Source organism: Bos mutus, chromosome 25, assembly GCF_027580195.1.
Source record: "Bos mutus isolate GX-2022 chromosome 25, NWIPB_WYAK_1.1, whole genome shotgun sequence".
NCBI classification, from domain to species: domain Eukaryota; kingdom Metazoa; phylum Chordata; class Mammalia; order Artiodactyla; family Bovidae; genus Bos; species Bos mutus.
In genome coordinates this window covers 8,245,876-8,271,889 of record NC_091641.1, presented here as the reverse complement: position 1 = coordinate 8,271,889, position 26,014 = coordinate 8,245,876, and the positions used below count along the sequence as shown (strand labels likewise).

At 49.8% G+C, this 26,014-nt stretch overlaps 2 protein-coding genes across 2 annotated transcripts; one reads left to right on the top strand and one right to left on the bottom strand.

Annotated features, from left to right (window-relative positions):
- The first annotated feature begins 1,408 nt into the window (after positions 1-1,408).
- On the top strand, positions 1,409-7,102 carry NSUN5 (NOP2/Sun RNA methyltransferase 5). The gene is made up of 10 exons (XM_005892834.3): positions 1,409-1,551; positions 1,650-1,772; positions 2,972-3,146; positions 3,240-3,348; positions 5,242-5,380; positions 5,472-5,587; positions 5,955-6,133; positions 6,310-6,520; positions 6,596-6,736; positions 6,811-7,102. Exons 1-10 carry the CDS (start codon positions 1,459-1,461, stop codon positions 6,911-6,913), a joined length of 1,389 nt encoding a protein of 462 aa, XP_005892896.2. The 5' UTR covers positions 1,409-1,458; the 3' UTR covers positions 6,914-7,102.
- POM121C (POM121 transmembrane nucleoporin C) lies at positions 7,101-25,647 on the bottom strand. Its single transcript, XM_005892833.3, has 13 exons — positions 25,048-25,647; positions 23,952-24,167; positions 23,498-23,656; positions 21,827-21,907; positions 20,104-20,278; positions 16,506-16,597; positions 15,346-15,419; positions 14,581-14,705; positions 14,364-14,466; positions 13,959-14,135; positions 10,741-12,402; positions 9,567-9,689; positions 7,101-9,260 (listed from the first exon to the last, which is right to left on the bottom strand). The coding sequence occupies exons 1-13, from the start codon at positions 25,611-25,613 to the stop codon at positions 9,163-9,165; spliced, it is 3,651 nt and encodes a 1,216-aa protein (XP_005892895.2). The 5' UTR covers positions 25,614-25,647; the 3' UTR covers positions 7,101-9,162.
- Positions 25,648-26,014: the final 367 nt, after the last annotated feature.

The window sequence follows — 26,014 nt, the reverse complement described above, 5'->3', positions numbered from 1 at the left end:
TGACTATGCCAAAGCCTTTGACTGTGTGGATCACAGTAAACTGTGGAAAATTCTGAAAGAGATGGGAATACCAGACCACCTGACCTGCCTCTTGAGAAACCTATATGCAGGTCAGGAAGCAACAGTTAGAACTGAACATGGAACAACAGACTGGTTCCAAATAGGAAAAGGAGTTCGTCAAGGCTGTATATTGTCACCCTGCTTATTTAACTTCTATGCAGAGTACATCATGAGAAACGCCGGACTGGAAGAAACACAAGCTGGAATCAAGATTGCCGGGAGAAATATCAATAACCTCAGATATGCAGATGACACCACCCTTATGGCAGAAAGTGAAGAGGAACTAAAAAGCCTCTTGATGAGAGTGACAGTGGAGAGTGAAAAAGTTGGCTTAAAGCTCAACATTCAGAAAATGAAGATCATGGTATCCGGTCCCATCACTTCATGGGAAATAGATGGGGAAACAGTGTCAGACTTTATTTTTGGGGGCTCCAAAATCACTGCAGATGGTGACTGCAGCCATGAAATTAAAAGACGCTTACTCCTTGGAAGGAAAGTTATGACCAACCTAGATAGCATATTCAAAAGCAGAGACGTTACTTTGCCAACAAAGGTCCATCTAGTCAAGGCTATGGTTTTTCCAGTGGTCATGTATGGATGTGAGAGTCGGACTGTGAAGAAGGCTGAGCGCCGAAGAATTGATGGTTTTGAACTGTGGTGTTGGAGAAGACTCTTGAGAGTCTCTTGGACTGCAAGGAGATCCAACCAGTCCATTCTGAAGGAGATCAGCCCTGGGATTTCTTTGGAAGGAATAATGCTAAAGCTGAAACTCCAGTACTTTGGCCACCTCATGCGAAGAGTTGACTCATTGGAAAAGACTCTGATGCTGGGAGGGATTGGGGGCAGGAGGAGAAGGGGTAGACAGAGGATGAGATGGCTGGATGGCATCACCGACTCGATGGACATGAGTTTGAGTGAACTCCGGGATTTGGTGATGGACAGGGAGGCCTGGCGTGCTGCGATTCATGGGGTCGCGAAGAGTCGGACACGACTGAGCGACTGAACTGAACTGAACTGAAGAGACAGTAGAGGGGTAAGCAAAAGACATCTGCATGTCATAACAGAAGAAATACAAACGACCAATAACGGGAAAATGTTTAACCTCAATCACAGAAATTAAAACATCAATAAGATCTCATTGTTTGCCTGTGATATCGGCAAGGATTGAAAGAAAAACGCAAAGAACTGCGAAGAAGTGGTCAGCCGGGGTCTCTGCGTTGCCCTCCAGACCCTTACAGGAGTGTGAACTGCCACACGCCCTGGAACCACCTCAATGGGTGCTGGGACTTCCGGGTCCGGAACACCCGTGCCCTTTGACCCCGGAAGTCATGTGGGGGCGGTGCGGAGCCGCGCGCGCTTCGCGACAGAGCCGTAAAGGCGCTCGCGCGGGCACGGAGCATGGCTGTGTACTCGGCGGCGGCGGCCGTGCTGGCCGGCGTGGAGAGCCGCCAGGGTTCGCTGAAGGGGCTGGTATACGCCAGCAACTTCCAGGTAGCAGGGTTCGGGGTTCGTACCCGGGAGGGGGGCCCCGGCAGGGGGCTAGCTCGGCCCGGCCCGCGTCTCACCTGGGTTCTCTCGGCCGAGCGCAGAACGTGAAGCAGCTGTACGCGCTGGTGTGCGAGACGCAGCGCTATTCCGCCGTGCTGGACGCCGTGATCGCCAACGCCGGCCTCCTGCGAGCCGAGAAGAAGCTGCGGCCGCACCTAGCCAAGGTAACTGGAGGGTGCGTGCTAAATGGCTTCAGTCGTGTCCGACTCTGTGAGACCCCATGAACAGCAGCCCACCAGGCTCCTCTGTCCACAGGATTCTCCAGGCAAGAATACTGGAGTGGGTTGCCGTATCTCTGTCCAACAGGAGGGTGAGCCCCTCCTAACCTTAGGGTCTCTGCTCCGTCGCCGTCCACTGTGTGATGCTAGCAAGTCGCTCCCCCAAAATGAGGAGCGCAGCCCCTCGCTGGTTTAAGAATTGAGAGGAGGTGCACATACTTTCAGTTCAGTTCAGTCGCTCAGTCGTGTCAGACTCTTTGCGACCCCATGAATCGCAGCACGCCAGGCCTCCCTGTCCATCACCAATTCCCGGAGTTCACTCAGACTCACGTCCATCGAGTCAGTGATGCCATCCAGCCATCTCATCCTCTGTCCTCCCCTTCTCCTCCTGCCCCCAATCTCTCCCAGCATCAGTCTTTTCCAATGAGTCAACTCTTCGCATGAGGTGGCCAAAGTACTGGAGTTTCAGCTTTAGCATCATTCCTTCCAAAGAAATCCCAGGGCACATACTTTAGGCGAAGGCAATGGCAGCCCACTCCAGTACTCTTGCCTGGAAGATCCCATGGATTGGAGGAGCCTGGTAGGCTGCAGTCCATGGGGTCGCTAAGAGTCGGATAGGACTGAGCGACTTCACTTTCTCTTTTCACTTTCATGCATTGGAGAAGGAAACGGCAACCAACTCCAGTGTTCTTGCCTGGAGAATCCCAGGGGCGGGAGAGCCTGGTGGGCTGCTGTCTCTGGGGTCGCACAGAGTCGGACATGACTGAAGCGACTTAGCAGGAGCAGCAGCACATGCTTTAACTTTGAGCCTTGTGTGAAAGATTAAGAACAGAAGACCAAAGTGTTGATAGCACAGCAAGCTCTGTTTAGGTAAAACGAAAAGGTGATGTTGACAAGGGAGGAGGGTTCAGATCCAGAGCTTTTCCTGGTGAGAAGCCATGGGGAAGGGGTTCGGGACTGGGAAGCCAGGCACCAGGTTCAAATCGTGACCTGTCCGTTAATTTCTTGTGTGATCTTGAACAGGGTAGCTCACTTTTACCCGTTACTATCTTGATAGGTGGTCTGTTCAACTCTTCCAGTTCCAGCACTGTGGAGTTCCAGGATCTTCATACTCAAGGTTTTCTCGCCTCCTTTCTCCATCCCAGGTGCTAGTATATGACTTATTGCTGGGAAAAGGCTTTAGAGGGCGCGGGGGCCGATGGAAACCTCTGCTGGAGCGGCACCAGGCCAGGCTGAAGGCTGAGTTGGCGCGGCTCAAGGTTCGTCAAGGTGTGAGCCGGAATGAGGACCTATTGGAAGTGGGATCCAAGCCTGGCTCAGGTGAGCTGGGAGGTGTTGTGGAGATAGGGGATAGCCATCAGGCCCTCGGGAGTGGGCCGGGTTCCTGCTCACTCACTGCTGATTGCTTCCTAGCCTCCCAGGTGCCTCGATTTGTGCGAGTGAACATTCTGAAGACCTGTGCTGAAGATGCCATTGATTATTTTAAGAGACAAGGTTTCTCCTACCAGGGTCGGGCTTCCAGGTGAGTTTAGAACCCTGCCTGAGCATGGAATGGGCTTCCCACGTGGCTCAGTGGTTAAGAATCAGCCTACCAATGCAGGGGATCCAGGTTTGATCCTTGGATCGGGAAGATCCCCTGGAGGAGGAAATGGCAAACCACTCCAGTATTCTTGCCTGGAGAACCCCTTGGACAGAGCAGCTTGGTGGGCTGCAGTCAGTGGGGGTCACACAGAGTCAGACGTGACTGAGCATGGAATGTTGTATTAAATAGAAGTGACTAGAATAGGTGTCCTTGTCTTGTGCCTGATTTTAGAGCAAGAACTTTTGGCCTTTCCCCATTGAGTGTGATGTGAGCTGTGGGTCTGTCATATGCAGACTTTATTATGTTGCTGTATGTTCTTTCAGTACCAAGTTTGATGAGAATTTTTATCATGGGTGGATGCTGAATTTTTTCAAATGGCTTTTCTGCATCTGTTGAGATGGTCATGTGATTTTTGTCGTTTGCGGTATATCACATGTTGATTACTTTGTGGATATGGAACCACCCTTGCATCCCTGAACTTGGCATCTTGCGCATCCCTTGTTTGAACAGATGTCACTGTTGCACACCCATTTGGTCAGAGTATAAACGGAGTTATCGTACATGCTTCCCTGCTGTCTGTCTGGTCGTTTACTGCTCTGCCTTTGGTGTCTCTCTTCTCTGGACACGGCCTGGGTTTAAGCAGCGTATCCTGCCGTGACTGGCAGGAGAGCCCTCAGCCGCCTCCCCACGTCCAGACTTTGTTGTCACGCTCATCCTCTTTGTGTTGGGTGCAGAAAGTTCTGGATGCAGATCTGACGCTTTACTCCCTCACTAGAAACCCTTGGCCCTCCGCTGGGCTGTGCCTCCCTGCCCCATTTCCAGGCCTGCCTGCTGTGCACCTGTGTTCCCACGGTGGTTGCTGCTCAGTAGCCACCCACCCCCACCCCCACCGCCCCGCCCCGCCCCTGCACTCTCCTGCCTCCTGTTCTGTCCGTCCACAACTCTGGGAAGTGGCCTCCTCTCCCTCCGTCGCTCTCATCTGTTGTAGATGTCTCCCTGTCAGCCTTCAGCGTGTCGCTTAGAGACCAGGGTGGTGGAGGATGGCTGTATGTAGGTTTGGATACCAGCTCTGCTACTTGTTGGGCTTCCCTAGTGGCTCAGACGGTAAAGAATGTGCCTGCAATGTGGGAGGCCTGGGTTTGGTCCCTGAGTTGGGAAGATCCCCTGGAGAAGGGAATGGCTTCCCACTCCAGTATTCTTGCCTGGAGAATTCCATGGACAGAGGACCCTGGTGGGCTACAGTCCACAGGGTCTCAGAGTCAGACATGACTGAGCGACTCACTCTTTCTTTCTGCTACTTGTTAGCTTTCTCATTTGAGTTGTTACTCTCGAGTTATTTTCATGTTTTCTACATGGAGCAAGTGAATGGACAGTGCTTCTCCATAGTTTAGAGAACAAAGTTTTCACCTCAGCTCCTCAGGGTACTAATTCTTCCATCAGGAATCGACTCAGTACTCACCTCCCTGTACCAGGCCCCTCTCCCCAGGGTTATGTTCTGATAGTACTGGCTGTTGCAAGCCTAATGTGTGCAAAATCTTTTCTTAACGAGGTTTGCATGCCATTTAATACCCACCTACCGTTTTCCAGAAGTACAGAGGCTGAGGCGCCCATGCCTCCACCTCTGGGATCTTCTGGACACAGAGTCAGACCTGAGAACCCCATTCTCTTACCTGCTGCCTCTATCTTATCAGCGTGTTAATATACTTAAAAGTAGAGCAGTTTTAAGCATTTGTCGCATCAGTAAGCAGTCAGGTGACGTGTGACGTGCCTGGCTGGTACCTGGCCTTGAAGGATGCATAAAATGTGGAATAAGCAGTTCGTATTCCCTGGCAGCCTCAACGACATCAGGGCCCTCAAAGGGAAGTGTTTTCTCCTGGATCCCTTGCTGCCAGAGTTGCTTGTGTTTCCTGCCCAAACAGATCTGCACGACCATCCACTGTACCAAGCTGGTCACCTCATCCTGCAAGACAAGGTAGGGAGGATGGGTGGAAAGGGGGGAAACAGGTAGGGAGTGGTCAGCCTGGGGCCTCCGTTCACCCAGCCCCTGTGCTCTGCGCTGCCAGGCAAGCTGTCTCCCGGCCATGCTGCTGGCTCCGCCCCCAGGGTCCCACGTCATTGATGCATGTGCTGCCCCAGGCAATAAGACCAGTCACCTGGCTGCTCTTCTCAAGAACCAAGGGTGAGTGCCCTGGTCAGACAGGAGCGGGGTGGGATCTGATCCCGTACTTTGTAGGAAGAGATAAGGAACACTTATTCCAGGAAGTCCTGCAGGCTGAAAGGAGGCCTTGCCTTTCAGTGTTCCCTTCAGGACCTAGGGCAGTTCCCTAAGCTTCCCAGTGGGCGGCAGGTATGAGCTGTGAGTCCCTGAGCCCTCGGAGCACAGAGCCCAGGCCAGCTATTTCTGACCACTGAGCTTTTAAATTTAGAATTTAAAGACATTTAAATAGCGTGTCTTGACTTCAAGTACGTGTTACTGTGTCAGAGTTGTGGGCTCTTACACGCTCCTTTAAGTTCTCAGTTCACTTCAACTCTGTTCCCCTCCCTAGGAAGATCTTCGCCTTTGACCAGGATGCCAAGCGACTGGCGTCTATGGCTACCCTGCTGGCCCGGGCGGGGGTCTCCTGCTGCGAGCTGGCCGAGCAGGACTTCCTGGCGGTCTCGCCCTCGGACCAGCGTTATTGTCAGGTCCAGTACATCTTGCTGGATCCCTCCTGTAGCGGCTCTGGTGAGATGGCGGGGAGCACGGCCCAGGGCCCCACAGACCCAGAGCAACCTTGGGGCATGAGGGGTGGTCGGGTGTCCTGGCCTGAGGTTTGGTTCCTGTGACGCTTGACAGACGTGCTCTCCTGGAAGCGGAATCTGCTCTTCCGGGCTGGCTGTGCTGAAAGCACTCTTCCCTAGGGATGCCCAGCAGGCAGCTGGAGGAGCCCAAGTCTTGCACGCCGAGCCCGGAGCGCCTGCGAGCACTGGCTGCCTTCCAGCAGCGGGCACTGAGCCACGCGCTCACGTTTCCCGCCCTGCGACGCCTCGTCTACTCCACGTGCTCTGTCTGCCAAGAAGAGAATGAAGACGTGGTGCGAGCCGCCTTGCAGCAGAGCCCGGGGGCCTTCAGGTAGTGGGTGTCCACCAGGGCCTGGGGGAGGGGGCCGCCTCTGACCTAGAAGCCCATCCCATTTCCTGCCTGCAGGCTGGCTCCCGTCCTCCCCTCCTGGCCGCACCGAGGCCTCAGTGCCTTTCCAGGCGCTGAACACTGCCTCCGGGCCTCCCCTGAGACCACGCTCACCGGTGGCTTCTTCATCGCGGTGCTTGAGCGGGTAGAGGAGCCGAGGTGAGTGACCGGGGGGCCTCCTGGAAGAGGCTGGAGGACTGGGGCACATCTCACTCCCTTTACTTTTCTTCTAGCTCCGGCTCACAAGCCAAAGCAGCAGCGTCAGAGCTGACGCCCAGCCCAGCCCCAAAGGGGAAGAAGAGGCGGCGGAAAGCGGCGGCTGCCCCTGGCACGTAGTGGGCGCAGAGCGCCGACTCCTCTCAGGCCCCAGATGGCAGTCTGGTCATGGCTAGAGGAAGAAGACCGGGAACCCTGTTCCTCCAGCTGGAGAGAGGACACTCCTCTGCTTTGGGTCCCCTTCCCTGGGCTGTGCTTTTGTGGGTGACGCACTGCTGCTCACAAAAATAAAACGCAGGACATGGTCTACGATAGATCACAGTTTTTTTTATTCTTAATGACATAAGCAAGGAGAAAAATCTCACATTCATACTAAAAATTCCAACTAGACTCACAGGAATTCAGTCTTCGTGTATAATGGAAAGTCCCAGTCTCCCGTCCCTGTCCAGTGCACGTGCGTGTCCACACCCACATTTCCGCGCTCACACTCGGGACGGGGGGCTCCTGAACCAGCTGTCCTGCCTGTGGAGCTGAGGTAATCGAGCCGAGGGTCTACCTTCCGTGAGGTATAGGCAGCAGCCTGATTTCTAGACCCGTGCCCGCCCCTTCCCATCCGAGCAGGTACTCGGGACTCAGGCCCCCCGCAGCTCCACACACAACAGAGCTCTCGGGGTGTGGAGGCGCATCCCCCGCCACGAACCATTCACCCTCAGTCACAAAGGGGAGGGGACTAGTTACACCTACATCACATTATTCATAAAATAAGAATTACATTTTGTTTCCAGAAGGAGCTCAAGTCCCTCAGGAATGCTGCTGGGACAGCACCTGAGCCTCCTCTTCACACAGGCATAACTTAACTCTACACAACTAATTTCTAGTCAAATAGCATTTATACTGAACCACCTCAATGAACCAAGCTTGAAGGAATTTAAAAGGCAATTTAGCTTAAATACAAAAATAAATTTTTATTGTTAAAAAATGTTTAAATATTTTTTTTTTCTTTTAATTTAGACACACGCATTCATACTTCTCCCAAAGAGGATGGGCATGGCAGCAAGGCTCATGGGCCTGGGGTAAGGGGTTTGGGAACAAAGGGAGAAGGGAAGGGATGGAGGGAGGAAGACAACAATTTTAAAATGGTTCACTAATTTAGGGTTTCTACCGTATACTACAGACACTGAGGCTAGGTAGGTGGGAAAGGGCGAGCACAGGGCAGAAGCCCTTCCCCTTGGCCCCGTGCTCCTGGGCTGCCAGCCCTTAAAGTCGAAACACCATGTCAGAATTCAAGGCTCGGCACCTGGAGCCGCAGTGGCGCCACTGTCCACGTCGCTTAGCAAGGCCCCAGAAACGAGCAACAGTTAATAAGTCCGGCACTACCAACATGCCGCCACTCACACAATTCAATTCTTCCTCCAAACTCGATTCAAAGAGCAACAGACGTGAGCATCAGACAAAACAACACAGGACAAAGCTTTAAACAGACGATCCCGGAGAGGCAGACGGGCCCAGTGAGGTCAACGGGGATGATGGGGGAGCCGGCAGCTGAAAGCAGCAGGGTGGGGTGGCTGTGTGGGGGGTGTCCTGCCTGTGCCAAGAGCTTCCCTCTCCCAAGGGAGGCACCACCCCTGGGTCTGCCAGGCTAACAGTCTTGAGCCACCAAGCTTTGAGGGGCCAAACTGGCAGAGTGGGCTGGAGGTGAAAGGTCAGCTCGGACTTGGCAGGACGAAGTGGAACAGCAGGAGCTGCCCCTTGGAGCTGGGGTCTCCAAGGCAAAGCTAGACTCAGGACCATTTTAAAAGGAATCGACCCTGCAAGGAACCGGTGAGGGATGGAGCAGCAAGAAGTGGGGAAAGAGAGTCTTCATGGGACTGGAGGGGGAAAGCCACTTGTACAGCCAAGCCAAGCCCGGTGTGGCTTCAGGGACGGTCCACCCCAACCCATCAAGTGCACAGAGATGCAGGTGGCAGGGCTTGACCTGCTGGCCTCCGGCCAAGATGGCTCTCGGGGGAGAAGGCGGGCAGCAGGCTGCCTGCCTGAGCTCACACACTACACGAGCGTCGGGGAAGGAAGTGGGCAGTATGTACAGATGTTTCTTTAGTTCTCTCCAGCTTCACCAGTTCAACTGTTCAAGTAAGGTAACAGGCTTCTGCCCTGCCACGTCCCTCCCCCCATGGCCCCCCAACCTGGGGCTTCTGCTTCCTGAAAGAGGGAAATAGCCCCGGATGCTGCCACTACCTCCCTGGGGGCTGAAGCCAGAGGCCTGGGGTTGGTCTGCTTGACGGAACTAGAAGGATCAGAGGCTCTTCCTAGCAGGTGCCGAGGTCCAGATTTGGGCAAGGGGTGGTGGGGGGCTGGGGGAGGGACGAAGGCTATTTCTTGCGGGTGTGCTGCCTCCGGGCCTGTAGCCGCTGTCGAGCCCCTGGGGTCTTGGATCCCGCACCGATGGAAAAGGAAGGGGCTGTCGATCCTGGAAAGATTCAACAAGATCTCATGAGGGCGGCTGGGACCCGGGAGCACTTCTCTAAAGAACACTGGGTGCTGGAAAAAGGCAATCCCTCTGGGAGAGGCACTGGTTAAAAATGCAAAATCACAAGACCACAGACAGTCTGGGAACAAGGCCTGGACCAACATTTTCACCTGGCTTCCGAGTGGTCAGTTGCCCAACTCCAAACGTGGGCGGTGCTGGACTCCTGGATCGGCCTCAGACAGCTGGATGCTGCCAGCCCGCCCCACCCCTCTCCAGAGAGGAGACAAGGTCACACTGGCCACTTACCGAAAGGTCCGACTCCGACAAAGCCTTGGGCAGGTGTTGAGGACGCCCCAAAGGAGAGGCTGCTGCCAGCTGCTCCCACCCCAGGGGCTGGGGTGTTCTGACCGAAGGTGGGCGTGGAGGTGCCTAGGATGGAGAGAGAGAGCTGTAGGGACCAGGCTGGGGAGCAGAGGGGGAGGAGCCTCGAGGGAGTTCGGCTCCTGGCAGGGCCTTCCCGCAGGATATCTGGGCTCTGGGTCCCCCCACTGAAGGACAGCACCGAGCTTCACACCTGCTACGCTGGGCGAGCCTCCCAGCTGGCTGCCAGCGGTGCCACGGCAGGGCTGGCTTCTGGCCACCTAAGGAGCAGGGCCCCTGCATTCCCTCGGCCAGCAAACCCAGCACAGGGGCCGACTCAGTGGACCTCCGCCTTTAGCCTGAGCCCGATTACCTGCCCCCTGAGGTACCTGCCCCCTGAGGACTAGATGCGTTGTCTCTCCCCTTGTTCGCTTGTCCTCCCCTCTCTGCCCCATGGGTCCCCTGAGGCCCACTGGGACTCCCCAACCAGTCCTGCTGTCCCTTCAGCCTCGCCTTCTCATGTAGGGGGAGGCTGGCTGGGGGGTGGTGGGGGGGTGGAAGGCAGATTTCTGCCACTCAAGCTTTCCCTCCCCTCCCTCTCCCACCTCATCACCACCATTGCTCCAGACCCCACCTCCCCCATGGGCACTGACTCTGCGCCCACCTCCCCAGAACACCTGGCCACCACCCATCCCACTGTACTTGCTTCAGATTCAACAGGTTGGCTTCACCAGCTACCACTTAATTCAGGCCTACATGTCACAACTGAACATGGCTGGGAAAACAGCAGTGCTGACGGGCCTCACTCACAACATCGTGAGCGTGTGACGCTGCCTATGATGCTACACCCTCTCCCCAGCTCCGAAGCGACTACTTGGGAGGTCCTGCGAGGCCCTCTCACACCCGCCTCCACCCACACCCCAAACCCTCCTCGTCACAGTCTCGGAGATTAAGTCCATTACTTTCTCAGAAAGGCATTCCTCTGCACTCAGTAATCAACGTATTTTACCAAGAAACTGATACTGTATTGATGCATTTAATGCCCATCTCCTTACTACCCCTACATAAAGCTCCAAAGAGTGGACGCTGCCCAGTGGGCCAAGTCAACTCGTGATCATACCTCCAAACACAGGTTTGCTGTCCGGCGTGCTGGTCACACTGAAGGCAAAGGACGTGGTCTGGCTGGGCGTGCCCAAGCTGTTCTGACTCAAGCCTCCCCCAAAAGGTGCTGTGCTGCCAGTGGCCCCACTCTGTCCTGCCCCGAAGCCGAACGCTCCAGAGGCAGCGCCGGTGCCCGGGGTGGCCACACTCATCCCAAAGGCCCCGCTCCCAGCCAGGGTGGCTGGTCCCCCAAACATGAAGGGCGATGGTGTCGTGCCGCCGAACACCGAGCCGCTGGTCCCGCTGCTGGTAGTCTGGGTGGTAGCGCCAAAGCCAGAGGTGGTGGCCGCACCAAAGGAGAAAACAGCTGTGGCGCTGCCAAAGGCCGGCCGGGTGGTGGCGGAGGTGCCGAAGGCGGAGGGTGTGGCTTTCAGACTGCCAAACGCCGGCTGCGCGGCGCCGCCGAACGCTGGCTGGGCTGGGGTCGGCGCTGGGGTCGCAGTCGGGGCTGGGGCCGCAGAGTTACCAAAAGTGAAAGAGCTGCCAAAGCTGGGCACGAGAGCCGGCTTGGCAGCCCCCTGAGGCTGCCCCTCAGCGGCCCCGAAGGTGGGCTGGGGGTTGGCGCCTGGGTAGGATGGGAGAGGGGGCTTGGCGCCCGAGGCAAAGGGAATGTTGAAGGCTGGGGTGGCGGTGCTGCTGAACGTCAGCGTGGGCTGGCCGGTGGTGGCTGGAGCGGAGGTGCTGAGGCTGCTGCCAAAACCACCGAAGCCAGTGCTGCTGCTGCTGCTGCTGCTGGGGGCTGTCTGAGGGGCACTGGGAAGTGACTGGCCAAAGGTGGTGACTGATGTGGAGGCGGGCATGGCGGGAGGCTTGCCAAATTGGAATATGGAGCCCCCAGCTGGGGTGAAGCTGGCACCAGAAGTCGGGGGAGTCCCAAAGAGGAAGGGCTGGGAGGCGGAAGCAGTGGTGCTGGTCACGCTGCTGAGGGTGCTGGTCACGCTGCTCACACCGAAGCTGAACGAGGGCTTCGGAGCAGAGTCTGTGGAGGTGCTGGCTGTGGTCACGGAAGTCACTGTGGAGGTGGCAGTGGCCTGGCCGGTGAAGAGAGGGGCACTCGTGGTAGTGGCCAGAGTAGCTGTTTGCTTCAAGAAGGGAGTTAGCCCGGGCACAGATGTGGGTGGCCCCACACTGCTAAAGATTGGCTTGAAAGCGGGGGCTGTGCTGCTGGCAGTCGTGGGGAGGGCCGAGCTGGAAGATGCCACAGCCGTGACCGTGGAAGGGCTAGAGGGCAAGGGGTCCCCACTCTCGCTTTTCAGGGGGGCCACAAAAATGGGCCTGAACATGGGCGATGCTGAAGACGCAGCAGGGGCTACAGAAGCAGGAGGGTTGGCAGCTGGGGTGCTCAGCATTCCAAACAGGATACTCTGCTTGGGGCTGGGAGGCGGGGTGGACAGGGCCTGGGATTTGGTGGACGTCTCAGCCGAAGGGGCCGGAGGGGACTTGGCGGCATCGGTGACGGGTCCTGGGGAAGAAGCCGGGGTCAGCCCCAAGACAGTAGTGGTGGATCTGGAGTCGGAGGAGGTGGCTGGAAGGGCTCCTGACTGTGAGGAGCTCAGAGAGGCCAGAGGACTGGGTGTCTTCGGGGGCGAATCAGCCACAGTGCTGGTCACTCCAGCAGGTTCTGTGGAGAAAGAAAGTGGAGAAAGCAAATTTGAAATACTTCAGATGTGACGGTGTGGCGAATCGGCCACAGTGGTGGTCACTCCAGCAGGTTCTGTGGGAAAGAAAGTGGAGAAAGCAAATCTGGAATACTTCAGATGTGACGGTGCTCAAAGCCCAGCACAGTGCTCGGGATTCAACAGTCAACAATTACGACTAAATCCATGTCACAGAACTTAAAAGTGTTCATTCCTGAAAACAGGCCAGTGTTCGTAATCTCCACCCTTCACAGATCATAAGAAAGACTTCAGAAAAGGATAAAAAGTGGGCCCTGTTGGGGATTACATGTACAGAAATGAAGAAAATTCCAATCACCTGAACTTAAGTCCACTTAATAATCTAGATACACCTTATACAGCTAACAAAGATGCACTGGCCTGTATTCACCTGCCAGGTCCAAGTAGAGAGCATATAACATGAATGAGGTGGTGGTCTCTGAGCCATCTGATACCTGACACATTCTACGATACGATACAGTGCGGCAGAGGAGTGTGTGTATATGCAGTGCCAGGAAGGCTGAACAGCAACAGACCTTGGCAACTTCGAGAAGAGTAATGTTACCTTGTGACCGTAGTCTAAGCGTGGGATAAGACATCCTAACCATGTGATCACTGACACTTCCGGGATACCTCACGAGGTCAGCGTTATTTTCTCATCTTACAGATGATGACAAACAAGGCTCAGAGGAGCTGAGGGACTGGGTTTCAAGTCAAGAGCCACTTGGCGACCAAAACTAAGCTGCCTCCCTCAGCTCTGAGTGTTGCAGCCCTTCCCTAAAACTGATGACAACTTCTAAAGCGCTTAGGCCTGCACCAGCTCTGGTTGGAGGAGCTAGAACAGGGTTAGCCTTTAGGACAATTCCCAGGAATTGATGAGCATGGTGCTTTTACTTCTTTAAAAAATTTTTTTATTAAATTACTTGGCTGTGTTTGGGCTTTCTCTAGTGGCAGCGAGCGGGGGCTACTCCTGGTTGTGGTGCGTGGGCTTCTCACTGTGGTGCTTCTTTCGCTGTGAAGCAGGGGCTCCAGCACCCAAGTTCAGCAGCTGTGGCTCACAGGTCCTAGAGCACGTGGGCTTACTGCCCTGCAGGGTGTGGAATCTTCCCGGACCAGGGATCAAATCTGAGTCCCTGTACATGTGAGTACAGTCACATGTACACCCGTGGCTGATTCATGTCAATGTACGGCAAAAACCACCACAATATCGTAAAGTAATTAGCCTCCAATTAAAATAACTAATTAAAAAAAAAAATCTGAGTCCCTGCACTGGCAGGTAGACTCTTCCCACCCATATACCACCAGGGAGGTGCTGGCACTTATACTTCTACCTAAACCAAGGCTGATGTCATCACACGCGCCAAAGCAAGCTCTCCTGGGAACTCCCTGGCAGCCCAGTAGTTAGGACTCCACGCTTCCACTGCAGCGGTCTGGGTTTGATGCCTGGTCAGGGGATTAAGATCCTACAAGCTGTGTGGTGTGACCAAAAAACAAACAAAACAAAGTAAGCTCTCCCACTCACCAGGGAGGGAAGGTAGCCCCGGGGAATTCTGCATCTTCTTCAAGCTCTCCAAAAGTGGGTTAGCGCTAGGGGCTTGGAGGGTGGTTGGGGATGAAGCAGTCCCAGCGGCAGGCAGGGTCAAAGTGAAGGAAGACTGACCGGCAGGTGGGGCCTCGGTAACAGAGGTCGAGGCAGCGTCTAGGGACGAAAGAAAAGATGACACTGTTTGGGAACTCTTTCCAGTTGCGTATCACGGAGCACGGGAAGTCTGGGGCCTCGGTACAACTCACAAAGGTTTCCCTTCAATGCTCACCATTCTCCAGATTCCACTGAGGGCCCAAATGGATTTCCCACATGAGAAAGACCAAAATAAAACCCAAGGAGACAAAGCCTCTCTGGAGTGGGAAACTGATCTATATTCCTTACCAGTCTTATCCTCTAAGACTTTGTTAAACCATTGTAACGAAGCTTTCTTTTCCAAGTCCAAGTCCTCAGCAGTGATCGAATAACCAAGCTGGGGAGGTGGAGGCTACCAAAGAGAAAAAGAAGTTGTTAATCAGGAGAAACTGTAAGAATCCTGTATTTAGCCTTCCTAAGGTAGAGCTAAGCTGGGGTGGGCAGAAGTAGAGGGACAGGACCATACCAAGGTCAGCTGGTCTCCTCGCCTGGAGGGCAGCAGCTGAACCTTCCGTTTACGCTGCCCGGAGCTGCCAGGTGTTGATGGGGAATTCCATGAGTTCTGCTTCTTCCCTGTGGTTGGATCTGCAACTAAAGAAAGACTTAATCTTCTTCTCTGCCAGAAATGGACAGGTTATCTATCTCCTGTTTTTAACATGGAATTCTCACTGGGTATCTCTGAAAGATTCTATTTTCCATGATTTGGGCTCTTGGATGGTGTTTGCTAGACTACTTCTAATAGTCAAGAGGATATAAAGGGAGAATTGCTCCAAATCAAAGTATACAACTACTTCTGTTGTTCAGTCATGTCCAACTCTTTGCAACCCTATGGACTGTAGCCTGCCAGGGTCTTCTGTCCATGGGATTTTTCAGGCAAGAATACTGGTGTAGGTTGCCATTTCCTTCTCCAGGAGATCTTCCCTACCCATGGATTAAACCTGTGTCTCCTGTATTAGCAGGTGGATTCTTTACCACTGAGCCATCAGAGAAGCCCAGAAAACTGCTTACTGGACAATAGTCATCTGGACTGCTCACAGATACCTCAACCTAAACTTATCCATAGCCTACTGTTATCACATATTATACTGTATTTCTCTGAGTCACCTTTCTCCCTTACCTGACTATAAACCTCTGAAAGACAGAAACATCTCTCTCTGTATCCACCAGGCCCTTGACAAAGCAATGCTCAATACTTCCACCAATAGCCGCTCTACTGCACTCATCAACTTACTCTTTTCTCCCTGGGACTCCTTGTCTGTTACCAATGGAGTTGAAGAACTAGAATGATGAGAAAGCTCCTCTTCTCTGTAGGAGAAAAAGGCACAATTAAGTTTAGAAAGATTTGCTGACAGAAAGTACTGGATAACTTCCTATACCTGCTTGCCTACCAACTGGTCTAGAACTACCATGATTTAGGACCTCAGTAGGCCAGGACAAAAAAAAAATAGAAGTCAAAAGAAAATCCCAATAGAAATGAATGGAGGCAGTTTATGGAAGCCATGGAGAAAGCTTTGTCTTAAAACAACCACACATCAACACTTTTCAAAACCTTACTTACAGCCCACCAAGTTCCTAAAAGTTCTAGTCACACGTCTGATCCCTAAATTTGACCACAGGTACCCAGAGGGGCGGCTGGAGTCCAGAATGTGAAGTCTGCTGCCCACTGACATCATCCACTCTGTCTGCTCTGTTCCGTACGGTCTCTACTCCTGCACCCCCATCACTCACAGTACAGTGTCGGGGAGAGAGCCAGAGGCCTCTACAGTTGGGAACAGAAGAATGGTAAGAGATGAGAGCGACTCAGGTGGGCAGTTCACTGTCCTCTACATGCTGATTTCTTCAGTCCTCCAAATCAGAGCTGAGGAAAACCCAAGAGCCAAGTAAATGTCCCTCCTTTCCTGCCCCTCTCATTAATCCATGCAGCAAATAATAATGGATTCAGTTCAGTCGCTCAGTTGTGTCCGACTCTTTGCGACCTCATGGACTGCAGCACACCAGGCCTCCCTGTGCATCACCACCTCCTGTTTACCCAAACTCAAGTCTGTTGAGTTGGTGAACCATCCAACCATCTCATCCTCTGTCGTCCCCTTCTCCTCCTGCCCTCAACCTTTCCCAGCATCAGGGTCTTTTCCAATGAGTCAACTCTTCGCATGAGGTGGCCAAAGTACTGGAGTTTCAGCTTTAGCATCATTCCTCCCAAAGAAATCCCAGGGCTGATCTCCTTTAGAATGGACTGGTTGGATGTCCTTGTAGTCCAAGAGTCTTCTCCAACACCACAGTTCAAAAGCATCAATTCTTCGGTGCTCAGCTTTCTTTACAGTCCAACTCTCACATCCATACACGATTACTGGAAAACCCATAGCCTTGACTAGATGGACCTGATTACCTTACCTTACTTTCTTTGCTGGCCTCTCTGGTGTCTGGGAGCGGGATGAGGCTGGGCTAGAGAATGGAGATGAACTGGGACCACTCCTCTTCCACAGCTAAAAGTCAAATACAAGTAAGATTGACCCTGGTTGATAGTTTATCATCCGACCTTTGATAAAGTTCTGTTCATCACTGCATATAACATCTCCTTTTAAGTAACTTAAGAAAAAGTATGAAGAACTAATGGCATGCTAACTAATAAAAGTAGAACGGAAGAATGTACTTTTGGCATTATGTTACAAAAAAGGATGTCACAATCACTTAACAGTTTAGAGCTAAGATGTACGTACAAGTTTGCTCCATATTATCTATGGAAACAATAAAAGTCAACTAAGAAACTGTTCCAACGAAGACAACCTAGTAAACTAGTTTAGTTTTGGTCTCATTAAATTTTCAGTTTTACTTCATTAACTTTATTTTTAAAAATACATTATCATGACATTTATGACTTCCGTAACATGAGTGGTATTTATCATTATATGATAATTATCCATACATCTGTCTTCACCACGCGGAGTTCCCTGATATCAAGGGTAGTCTGGGGACTTCCCTGGTGGTCCAGTGATTACGAATGTGCTTGCAATGCAAGGGACACTGGTTCAATCCCTGGCCCATGAAGATGCCACATGCTGTGAAGCAACTAAGCCTGTGCACCATAACTACTGAGCCCATGTGTCGCAGTCACCAAAGCCTATGCACCTTAGTGCCTGTGCTCCACATAAGAGAAGCCGCTGCAACGAGAAGCGATGGAGAGCAGCCCCTGCTTGCTGCAACTAGAGAAAGCCCACAGACAACGAAGACCCACCATGGCCAAAAAATAAAACAAATTCCAACAAGTACACAGTAAAAATTTCCTTCCTATTTCAACAGTTATTACCAGTTTCTAATATATCCTGTCAAAATTACTCTATACACATCAAAAGATGAAAGAAATCGCAGGATGAATAGAGGACACTACACAGCGCTGCACTATGCGTTTTAAAAAATATACTTTGAGACCATTTACAGCAGTACCTATTAAAACTGCCCTATTCTTTTTAACAGTTATATAGTATTTCAACTTACAGAAATATGGTAAGTTATTCAACCAGTCCCTGAAAAAGACATGCTTACATTGCTTCCCAGCTTCTACTATTAAAACGATGGCACAATCAACATCCTCATGCATGTCTCTGACTGTATGTGTAGGGTTAATTCCTAAAAGTAAACCTGCCGGATCTAAGGGCATGTGCATCTCTACTGTTGATAACGCTGCCACCCCGCCCTGTAGGGAACTGTACCAAGTGATGCTCCCAACCAGCAATGCATGAGAAGCCCGTTTTTCTTGTTCTTTCTTTGGCCATGCCACAAGGCTTGCTAGATCTTAGTTCCCCTACCAGGGATCAAACTGGGGCCCCAGCAGTGAAAACACCGAGTCCTAACCATTGAACAACCAAGGAAATCCCCATTTTGCAACCTGCTAAACCTTCTAAAACAGACTAGAGTGGCAATACCCACAGACTGATACTAACATCAAAAAGGAAACCACCAGACTTCATCTATTCCTGACAAGATGCAATCCAAAAATACGTGTGTGTGTGGTTAGTCAGTCATCTCTGACTCTTTGTGACCCCCATGGACTGTAGCCCCCCAGGTTCCTCTTTTCCTGGGATTTTCCAAGCAAGAACACTGGAGTGGGTTGCCATCTCCTCCTCCTGATCCAGGATCTTCCTGACCCAGGGATTGAACCCATGTCTCTGGGGTATCCTGCATTGACAGGCAGATTCTTTAGCACTGAGCCACCTGGGAAACCCTAACCCAAAGTACACAGTACCAAAAAAAAGAAAAAAATCGAAGTACACAGTACCACCTGTGCAATATTCTGCCAAATTAACTGAACTTATATGTAATTAAGCCTCGGAAAACAGGGGATAGAGTGTAAGTTAAAATGACACCATGATGATGCAAACTTAATCCAAAATATGGGAAATCCTACAGAACAAAACCATCTACTTTTTTCAAAAGCATGAAAAAAAAAAAAATAGTAACAGTAGTAGTATAGATTAAAAGAGCCTAAGAGAAATATGAACCAAATGTCATCAATTGGTTTTTGGTCCCTGATTCAAACAGTGTAACTGCAATAAGACAGTTTATGGTTGTAAGTGCAATTTAAATGTGAAGTGATATTAGCTAATATTAAATAGCTATTATAAATCGTTTAAGAGGAATAATGGTATTGTACTTATTAATGTGAAAAAAAATCTAAAAATATACTGAAGGACCTATAGCTGAAATGACATGTTTGCAGTTTGTTGTTTTTTGCTTATTTTAACTTGTCTTCATGTCTGTGCATTTATTTTTGCTGTGCTGGTCTTCGCTGCTCTGAAGGACTCGTCTTGCTGCAGTGCACAAGCTTCTCCTTGTGGTGACTTCTCTAGCTGTGGCTGGCGGGCTCCAGAGCAGGGCTCGTTAGCTGTGGTGTGTGGACTTGTTGCCCTGCGGCACGTGGAATCTTCCCAAACCAGGGACTGAACCCATGTCCCCTGCATTGGCAGGCAAATTCTTAACCACTGGACTACCAGGGAAGTCCTCAATTTACTTTAAAACGTTAACAGCAAAACAAATGGGGGGCAGAGGTTGATGGAACATGATTGACAAAATGCTGTTAACTAGTAAAGCTACATGGAGGTCTGTCATGGCATTTTCTTTTTGTGTACGTTTGAAATCTGACATAAGAAGATTTTTAAAATAGGGATAATGAGTGTATACTTAATACGCCTGCTGTCATGATTACATGAGGAAGTGTATGTAAAGTGCTTGGTTAGTAGAGGGGCTGGCCCAGAGAAAGTGCTCAAGGTAAAGGCTGTTATTGTCCTTTTAGCATCCCTACAACTGAGACCTTCATCTTTCATTTACATCACTCTAAGAGCCTTCTGGATTAACTTAACTCAAAATTTTTCTCCCCTCGAAAATCTTCCTCCACAATAAGCTTTCTTTTTACTTGGCTACTATAGATTATTAAACAGGCACTGAAATGGGTACTTTTCAAACACTACCTTCAGTCTTTACAATAATCCTTCAGAAATGAGAAATACTGATTAGCCCAAAGCCCCAGAGCTACTGTCAGAGCCAAGACTGGAACCCACATCTGGATATCTGTGTGGTAGCAAAGCTTGCTCTGTTCCCTAAGCTATATACTACATTCTCTTTCTAAAAAAGAGAATGATAACATTTTAAAAATTTCATCAAATTCTCAACGCCCAGAGGATAAATTTCTTTTATGGTCCAATGCAATCTGGACTACTTGATCTACCTGTTGATAAAATTAGTATCATCCACTGAGTTATGCACCTCTCGCCCATTTATCTGCAGTAACAGCTCTGTCTTGTACCCAGTTCCCACACACGACTGCTCTACTTTTAGAGCTTTCTATTCTGCTCCACTGGTCCGTAGTTATCACTAGAGTGTTTGTATCTGTTAGTGGTAATACCACTATCTGATGGTAGAAGGTGGGAGTGAACACTGGCTGATCGATTAATTAGTGCTGGGAACCCATGTCTCCCACAGCACAGGGTGAATGTACCTGAGAGAGACCACGCGTGGAGCTGTAGGAACTGGCGATGGCGTTGCGGCTGGAGCTGGGGATGCCGCCTGTGCACGTGCTGCTTGTCAAGGAGCTCACAGAAGAGGTGCGCGATCTCTTATTCAGGTGATCATCTGAGTTCTGTGAATTAAGACCTCTCTTCAGAGACCCAGGCCTAAGAAGAAGGGGAGAAGACAGTTGGATGCATTATTAAAGACATTTTTTTAAGGTTTTGTCCATGGACATAGAATCTTTCTTTAAAAAAAAAATCAGTTAAAAAAATGCTCTTAATTTTATTATTAACAATTTGGCTAAATATATCTGACAGTCAGGAAAAGAAAGTCAAGTATTTTAAAAATCAAAAGTGTGAGTCCACTGCCTAACATTCTAGAAGATGCACACTAATCTATATGACAGAAAACAAATCAGCGGACACCTGGAGATCGGGGCAAGCTGAAAGGAGGTATTACTAAGGGACACAGGAAAATTTTTGGAAGTGACAGTATGTTCATTATCTTGACTGTCGTGATGGTTTCACAGCTGTATGCATGTCACAACTTATCAAACTGTATACTTTAAACAGGCAGATTATCCGCCAATTATAACTGGATAAAACTTTAAAAAAAAACATCAGAGTTAAGAGGAATGAACTATTTTTTCTAAACTTTCAACTAAACAGAAATTCCCTATACCTCTTTCCTATGGAAGAGCCATTCAATCTCTGTTATGATACCAAACCACAGACCAGTTTGTTCTTATACTGGATGAAAATGCTTTTCCCTCTAACTTGGATACACTCGCCAATGGATACTACTTGGAGTTGTGCTGAGCAAGTTGTTTTTCTTTTTTGACCTGACAGTCCTTCCATTTTTTGGAGTGAAGTTAAAGTGAAAGTGAAGTTGCTCAGTCGTGTCTGACTCTTTGCGACCCCATGGACTACAGCCTACCAGGTTCCTCTGTCCATGGGATTTTCCAGACAAAAGTACTGGAGTGGGGTGCCATTTCCTTCTCCAGGAGATCTTCCCAACCCAGGGATTGAACCCAGTCTCCCGCATTGTAGGTAGACGCTTTAACCCTCTGAGCCACCAATATCCAAATTTCCTTATTCTCCTTGAGATTGCTCATCTCTGGGCTAGTATTTATACACCTTCGTCCACCACCCCATAAGATTTTGGTGTACATCCTCTCTTACAGTGTAGTACACCAAACCAAATACACTCCACTGACAATCCAAGCAGAAGTTAGAGAAGCAGGACTGTCACTACCCAGCCTCATGTCAGTTTCTGCTCTATCAGCATAGATAGGAGCACATTAGCTTTCTGGGCAGCCATACTATACTACTAGCTCAGATTAAGCGGATCAATTCTTTCTCAAATGTATTTAAACTCAAATGTAGAGATGTAATATTTTATCTTCAATTTCATATCATCGCATTTTATCCATTGCACCAACCTTGTGAGCATCTGTTCATACACTTGGTTATTAAATATATTTATAAACCCTCTTAGCTTTAGCATATTTTGTCCATACTAGTGAAAAAACATTAAAAGGAATTAGAAGATAATTGTGGCAAGCTACTCAAAACGTTCCTCTCTGATTTCAAAGATGTGAACCTGAATTAATAAAGCAATACAAAAGCAAAGAAGAAAGTCAACGGGACAATTAATTCTGATAAAGCCCCTTTTCCAAACAGTGTACATCTCATCCACGGATTTTCACTTACTTAGGCACAAAAGAAGCAGGGACTCCATTGGCCACAAGGGGCTCAAACGCTGAATGTCCGCTCCCACTGCTATCATGGCGTCTGTGACAAATCAAAAAACTCTCAATTAAATGAAATTACTTCTCCCCCGGCCCCAAATCATATTCCCATATTCTTGGGACTTTATATTATTTCTATGGAGCGCAGGTTCCCTGCGAGACAAAAAGAGGGATGCTTCAACCACAAAGATTCCAAAAGTTAAATTTATCCTAAGATTTAGGGCAGTAAGCAAAATATGAAAATATTTCAAGACCTTTTGAACTATTAAGTTGTTTCAATTATTTGCTAATTTCTCACCGAAGTATCAGAATCACAAATTTACCATCCTACCATACCCAAATTAAAAACAAAAACAACATTTTAGGGGTCAACCCACACTCCTGTGGTGCTCTACAGGTTAATATGACAAGTCTGTTAAAGAAAAACTTGACCTATCACATAGAAGGGCTTTGCATGGTGCACATAGTTATCACTTATTCCTATCATGGGAAAGGTAATATAGAATCCTCAAGTATAGGCTCACTAGGGTCAAGAAAAATTACCCCCTGGAGAACATGAGAAACCTAGATGAACCATAAAGTTATTTCTTCTCCCACCTCCACACCTCCTCACCCCCTGCCACTCCTGCTTAGCTAGTTGACTTTAGGTCAAACTGCTCACATGCCAATCATATTTATTTCTAGTCATCATTACCTGATCTTTCTATGACATAAATACACTTGCATTAATATTTCCCTACTCAATTTTGTTATCTGAAGTATCAAAGCTGACCAATTTTTACCCTGTAGGATATGAACAATCTTCTCTAGGTAATGGAGCCAATGATTTTTTAGTGTGAGGCTGCTGTCTCCTTAGAGAACACTTCTTTGACCACCGTATATAAAGAAGCCCCCTTCTCACTACCCTCTGTTTATCTCTACTTGTTTATAATCTATGATTACCTTGTTTATTTTTATTATCCTTTTTCTCTGGTCTCTCTCAAACCCATGAGGACTCTATCTTGTTCAAAGCTCTATCTACTGTACCTGGAATAGGCTCTGACATATAGTGGGTGCTCCATTTACTGAACTAAAAAAACGACTGGAATCCTTAACTGACTCCTTGCAAAGCCTGTTAAAGCCTTAATAAACTGTTTACTGCATCGTCCATACAGAAAAGCAAATAATGAAGGTGGTTTTAGTCCCATTACTGACATATCTACCATACTCTAGTCCTCACTTCTGTTTGCCAAGCATTCCCCTCAGCACAATTACAACAGTGAAATTGGTGGTTACCCAAATAATTAAACACCAGGAGACTCTGAGGGGAAGACTGCAAGCATGCGCTCTCAAAAATAAAGTTTAACTGGTTTGTATCAAAAGCACAAGGTTAACCTGGCTGATAGTTGCCGGCTTATCTCTAGTACTTACGGAAAAAGCAAACTACAAAATTTATCTAACATGTGTCTCAGAAAATGAACAGCACTAATTTAAGACCTTATTATCAACCACTTCTATGAAAACCAAAGAAGGGAATCTATTAAGGGTCACAAACTGGAGCTGGTTTGTGTATCTCTGGAGAGTGACCCTATATTTCAACAAAACCTGGAAGCCCATGGGAGAAGCCTGTTAATTACTCTGCTGGTGCTGTTACCTTCTTTTATTTTCCTGGCCATCAGCAGACATTTGGTCTTCCTCCCCTACTGTCCTCTTCTTTCTCTCTTTGAGGGCATTCAGCACAGTCTCCTTCGCACACGGATCTGGGGCACTGGTCGACGGTGAAGACAGTGTTGAGTTGATCATCTGTTCTGGTCTGGAATGAAAGACACGATTCCAACATCAAGGTATTCTAATTACCAAGCCACACAGCACAGAGTTCAGTCACTGGACATCAGAAGCTAACCAGTAAACAAAAGTATAATTTTACACACTCACAGAAATCACCCTAGGCAATCAAAGATACAGTCTAAGGCAAACGAAACCAAAAGATGGTTCAATTACTAGAATCTGGGATTTCTCATTCAAATAAGCAGCTATTTCTCTTTCTCCTTTGTCAGAGAAATAACCGGAAAAGAATAAAGGAAATACAGACGTTTGACAACACTCACACTGGAGAACGAGCCAGCTTGCTATCCGGAGGCGCAATCCTCACTGTCACGGGGCTGCACACCATTCTGGAATTACGAGCAGACAGCACAGTCTTCTTGTGACAACCATTCCAGCATACTGTGGGAAGCACCCCCAGCAAGGAATACTGGGCCTGCTGGATTGGATAGCGCCTTCGAGGTGTTACTACAAACCGATGTGATAAAGTCCCACAGTCCCTGTGGAGAATGGGAGATACCAAAGAAACTTGAAGAAACATGAGAAAATTTAAATGATTGAAGAACCATGTGGGTTCAGATATTTTTCAGACGCTTTAAACTTTTTAGGCAACACAGAACACACAGTATGTTCATGGCAACTTTCCCTCGTTTCATCTAAGGGCAGAAAGTGACAGCTGCGTAACAGCTGTCCCTACTAGGACTTCCAACAATTGGAGAGGGAAATTGAAAACCTTGCCCACACAAGTAAATTACAATGGAAGAAAAGTGTGGGACGCAGGGAGGAACTTTTCAAGATGCTTCAATCTTTTATGCAATGTCAGTGATATATACTCAAAGTCAAACATTTTAAACACCTAAATGTTCATCTTCTCAACTAAATGTACCTTTCATGACTAGTATTTTCATCAAATTTTTGTATTCTTCTGAATCATCTTTATCAACTTTTATTCATCAAAGAGATGTTTCCTGGGAACACCTCTTTGATCTTGGCTAAACCACAGAATTTCAATTAGTGATCTAAAGCGGGGGGGATGGATCTAACAAATCATTTTTAACTACACTTGAAAAATAAATATATTTTCACGAGAGACAGGGATAGTTAATTGTTTATCAAGTATTCTGCTAAATCTATACTGCATGAAAATTCATATGGTTTTAAGAACTGAAAGGAAGGGAACCACTGTGGCATTACATCTCATTCCAAAGGTAAAGGCGGACAGGAGTGAGTAGACACGCATCAGGGTGACTAAGAGGACAAAACGACACAGAATCCACTTTGGACTTAACGGAAAAGAAAATCGGATTTAAAAGTCAAGTCCTCAACTCAAAGCCAGGCAACAGAGGAGAGAGGCTGTGGGTAAGATCAGGGTTATCTTACCGGTAGGAAGGCCTCCTGGAGGGTCGGAGAAGAGAAGTGGGAAGGGAAGGGTGAACTTGAACACGCTGGGGATGCGCCGACGGAGCCGGCGACGCGGTGCGGACGGGAGGGCGGCGGCCCGGCCTCTCCCGCAGGTCCCTGGCCTCCGGGGCGGGGGCAGGCTGCGGGGGGCCGGGCTTGCCCAGGTAACTGCCCATGAGGAGCAGTTCAGCGGGGTCGGGTCCTTCGAGCGGGCTCCGCGGCTCTAAGAGATTTCCGTTTGCTGCCGATTTGGCAGGAGGCGAGGCGAGCAGTGTTCGCTGACGCCGCGCGTTCCAAACGAGCGAGGAGAGCGCGCGCGAACCTCGGGGCTCGCGGCTCAGTCCCCACCAGGCCGCAGTAGCCCCCACAGCCAGCCAGGCCAGGGCAGCCGCCGCCGGCACCAGGTACAGCACGAGGCCGAGCAGCGACAGGCCGAGAAGCGCCGCCCCGGCCGGCCGGCCACAGCCCCAGCCGCGGCCCTCCCTGACACTCGCTATCGGCCGCCGTCGGTTGCCTCCTCCAGCCGCCGCAGCCGCCGGAGACATCGCGGCTCCGCGCCGCGGAGAAGACTTAAATATCCCAGCGTGCACCGCGCCGCGCGCCGCGTCGCCGCGCGCCGACTACGTCACTGCGCACGCGACGCGGACGCGCGACTGCGACGGGAAACGCTACTGCTTGGCAACGCGCTAGACCCGACCAGTTTCAGAAAACGCCGCCTGGCGCTACAGCGAGTTCTGATTCTGGACGTCTCCCGCCTATCCGCACAGCACCCAGCCAGAGATGAGCCTTTCGGAAGAATCACGTTAAGAATAAAAGCGCCGGAAAACGACTACTCACGTAATGTTTATTTCCTAGAAAGTTAAACACCCTATAAGAGATTATCAGCCACTCTTCACAAGTGCTACCTGAGGTTGAGAGTTTTTTGAGTTACTCTGTTTTCTGCCAA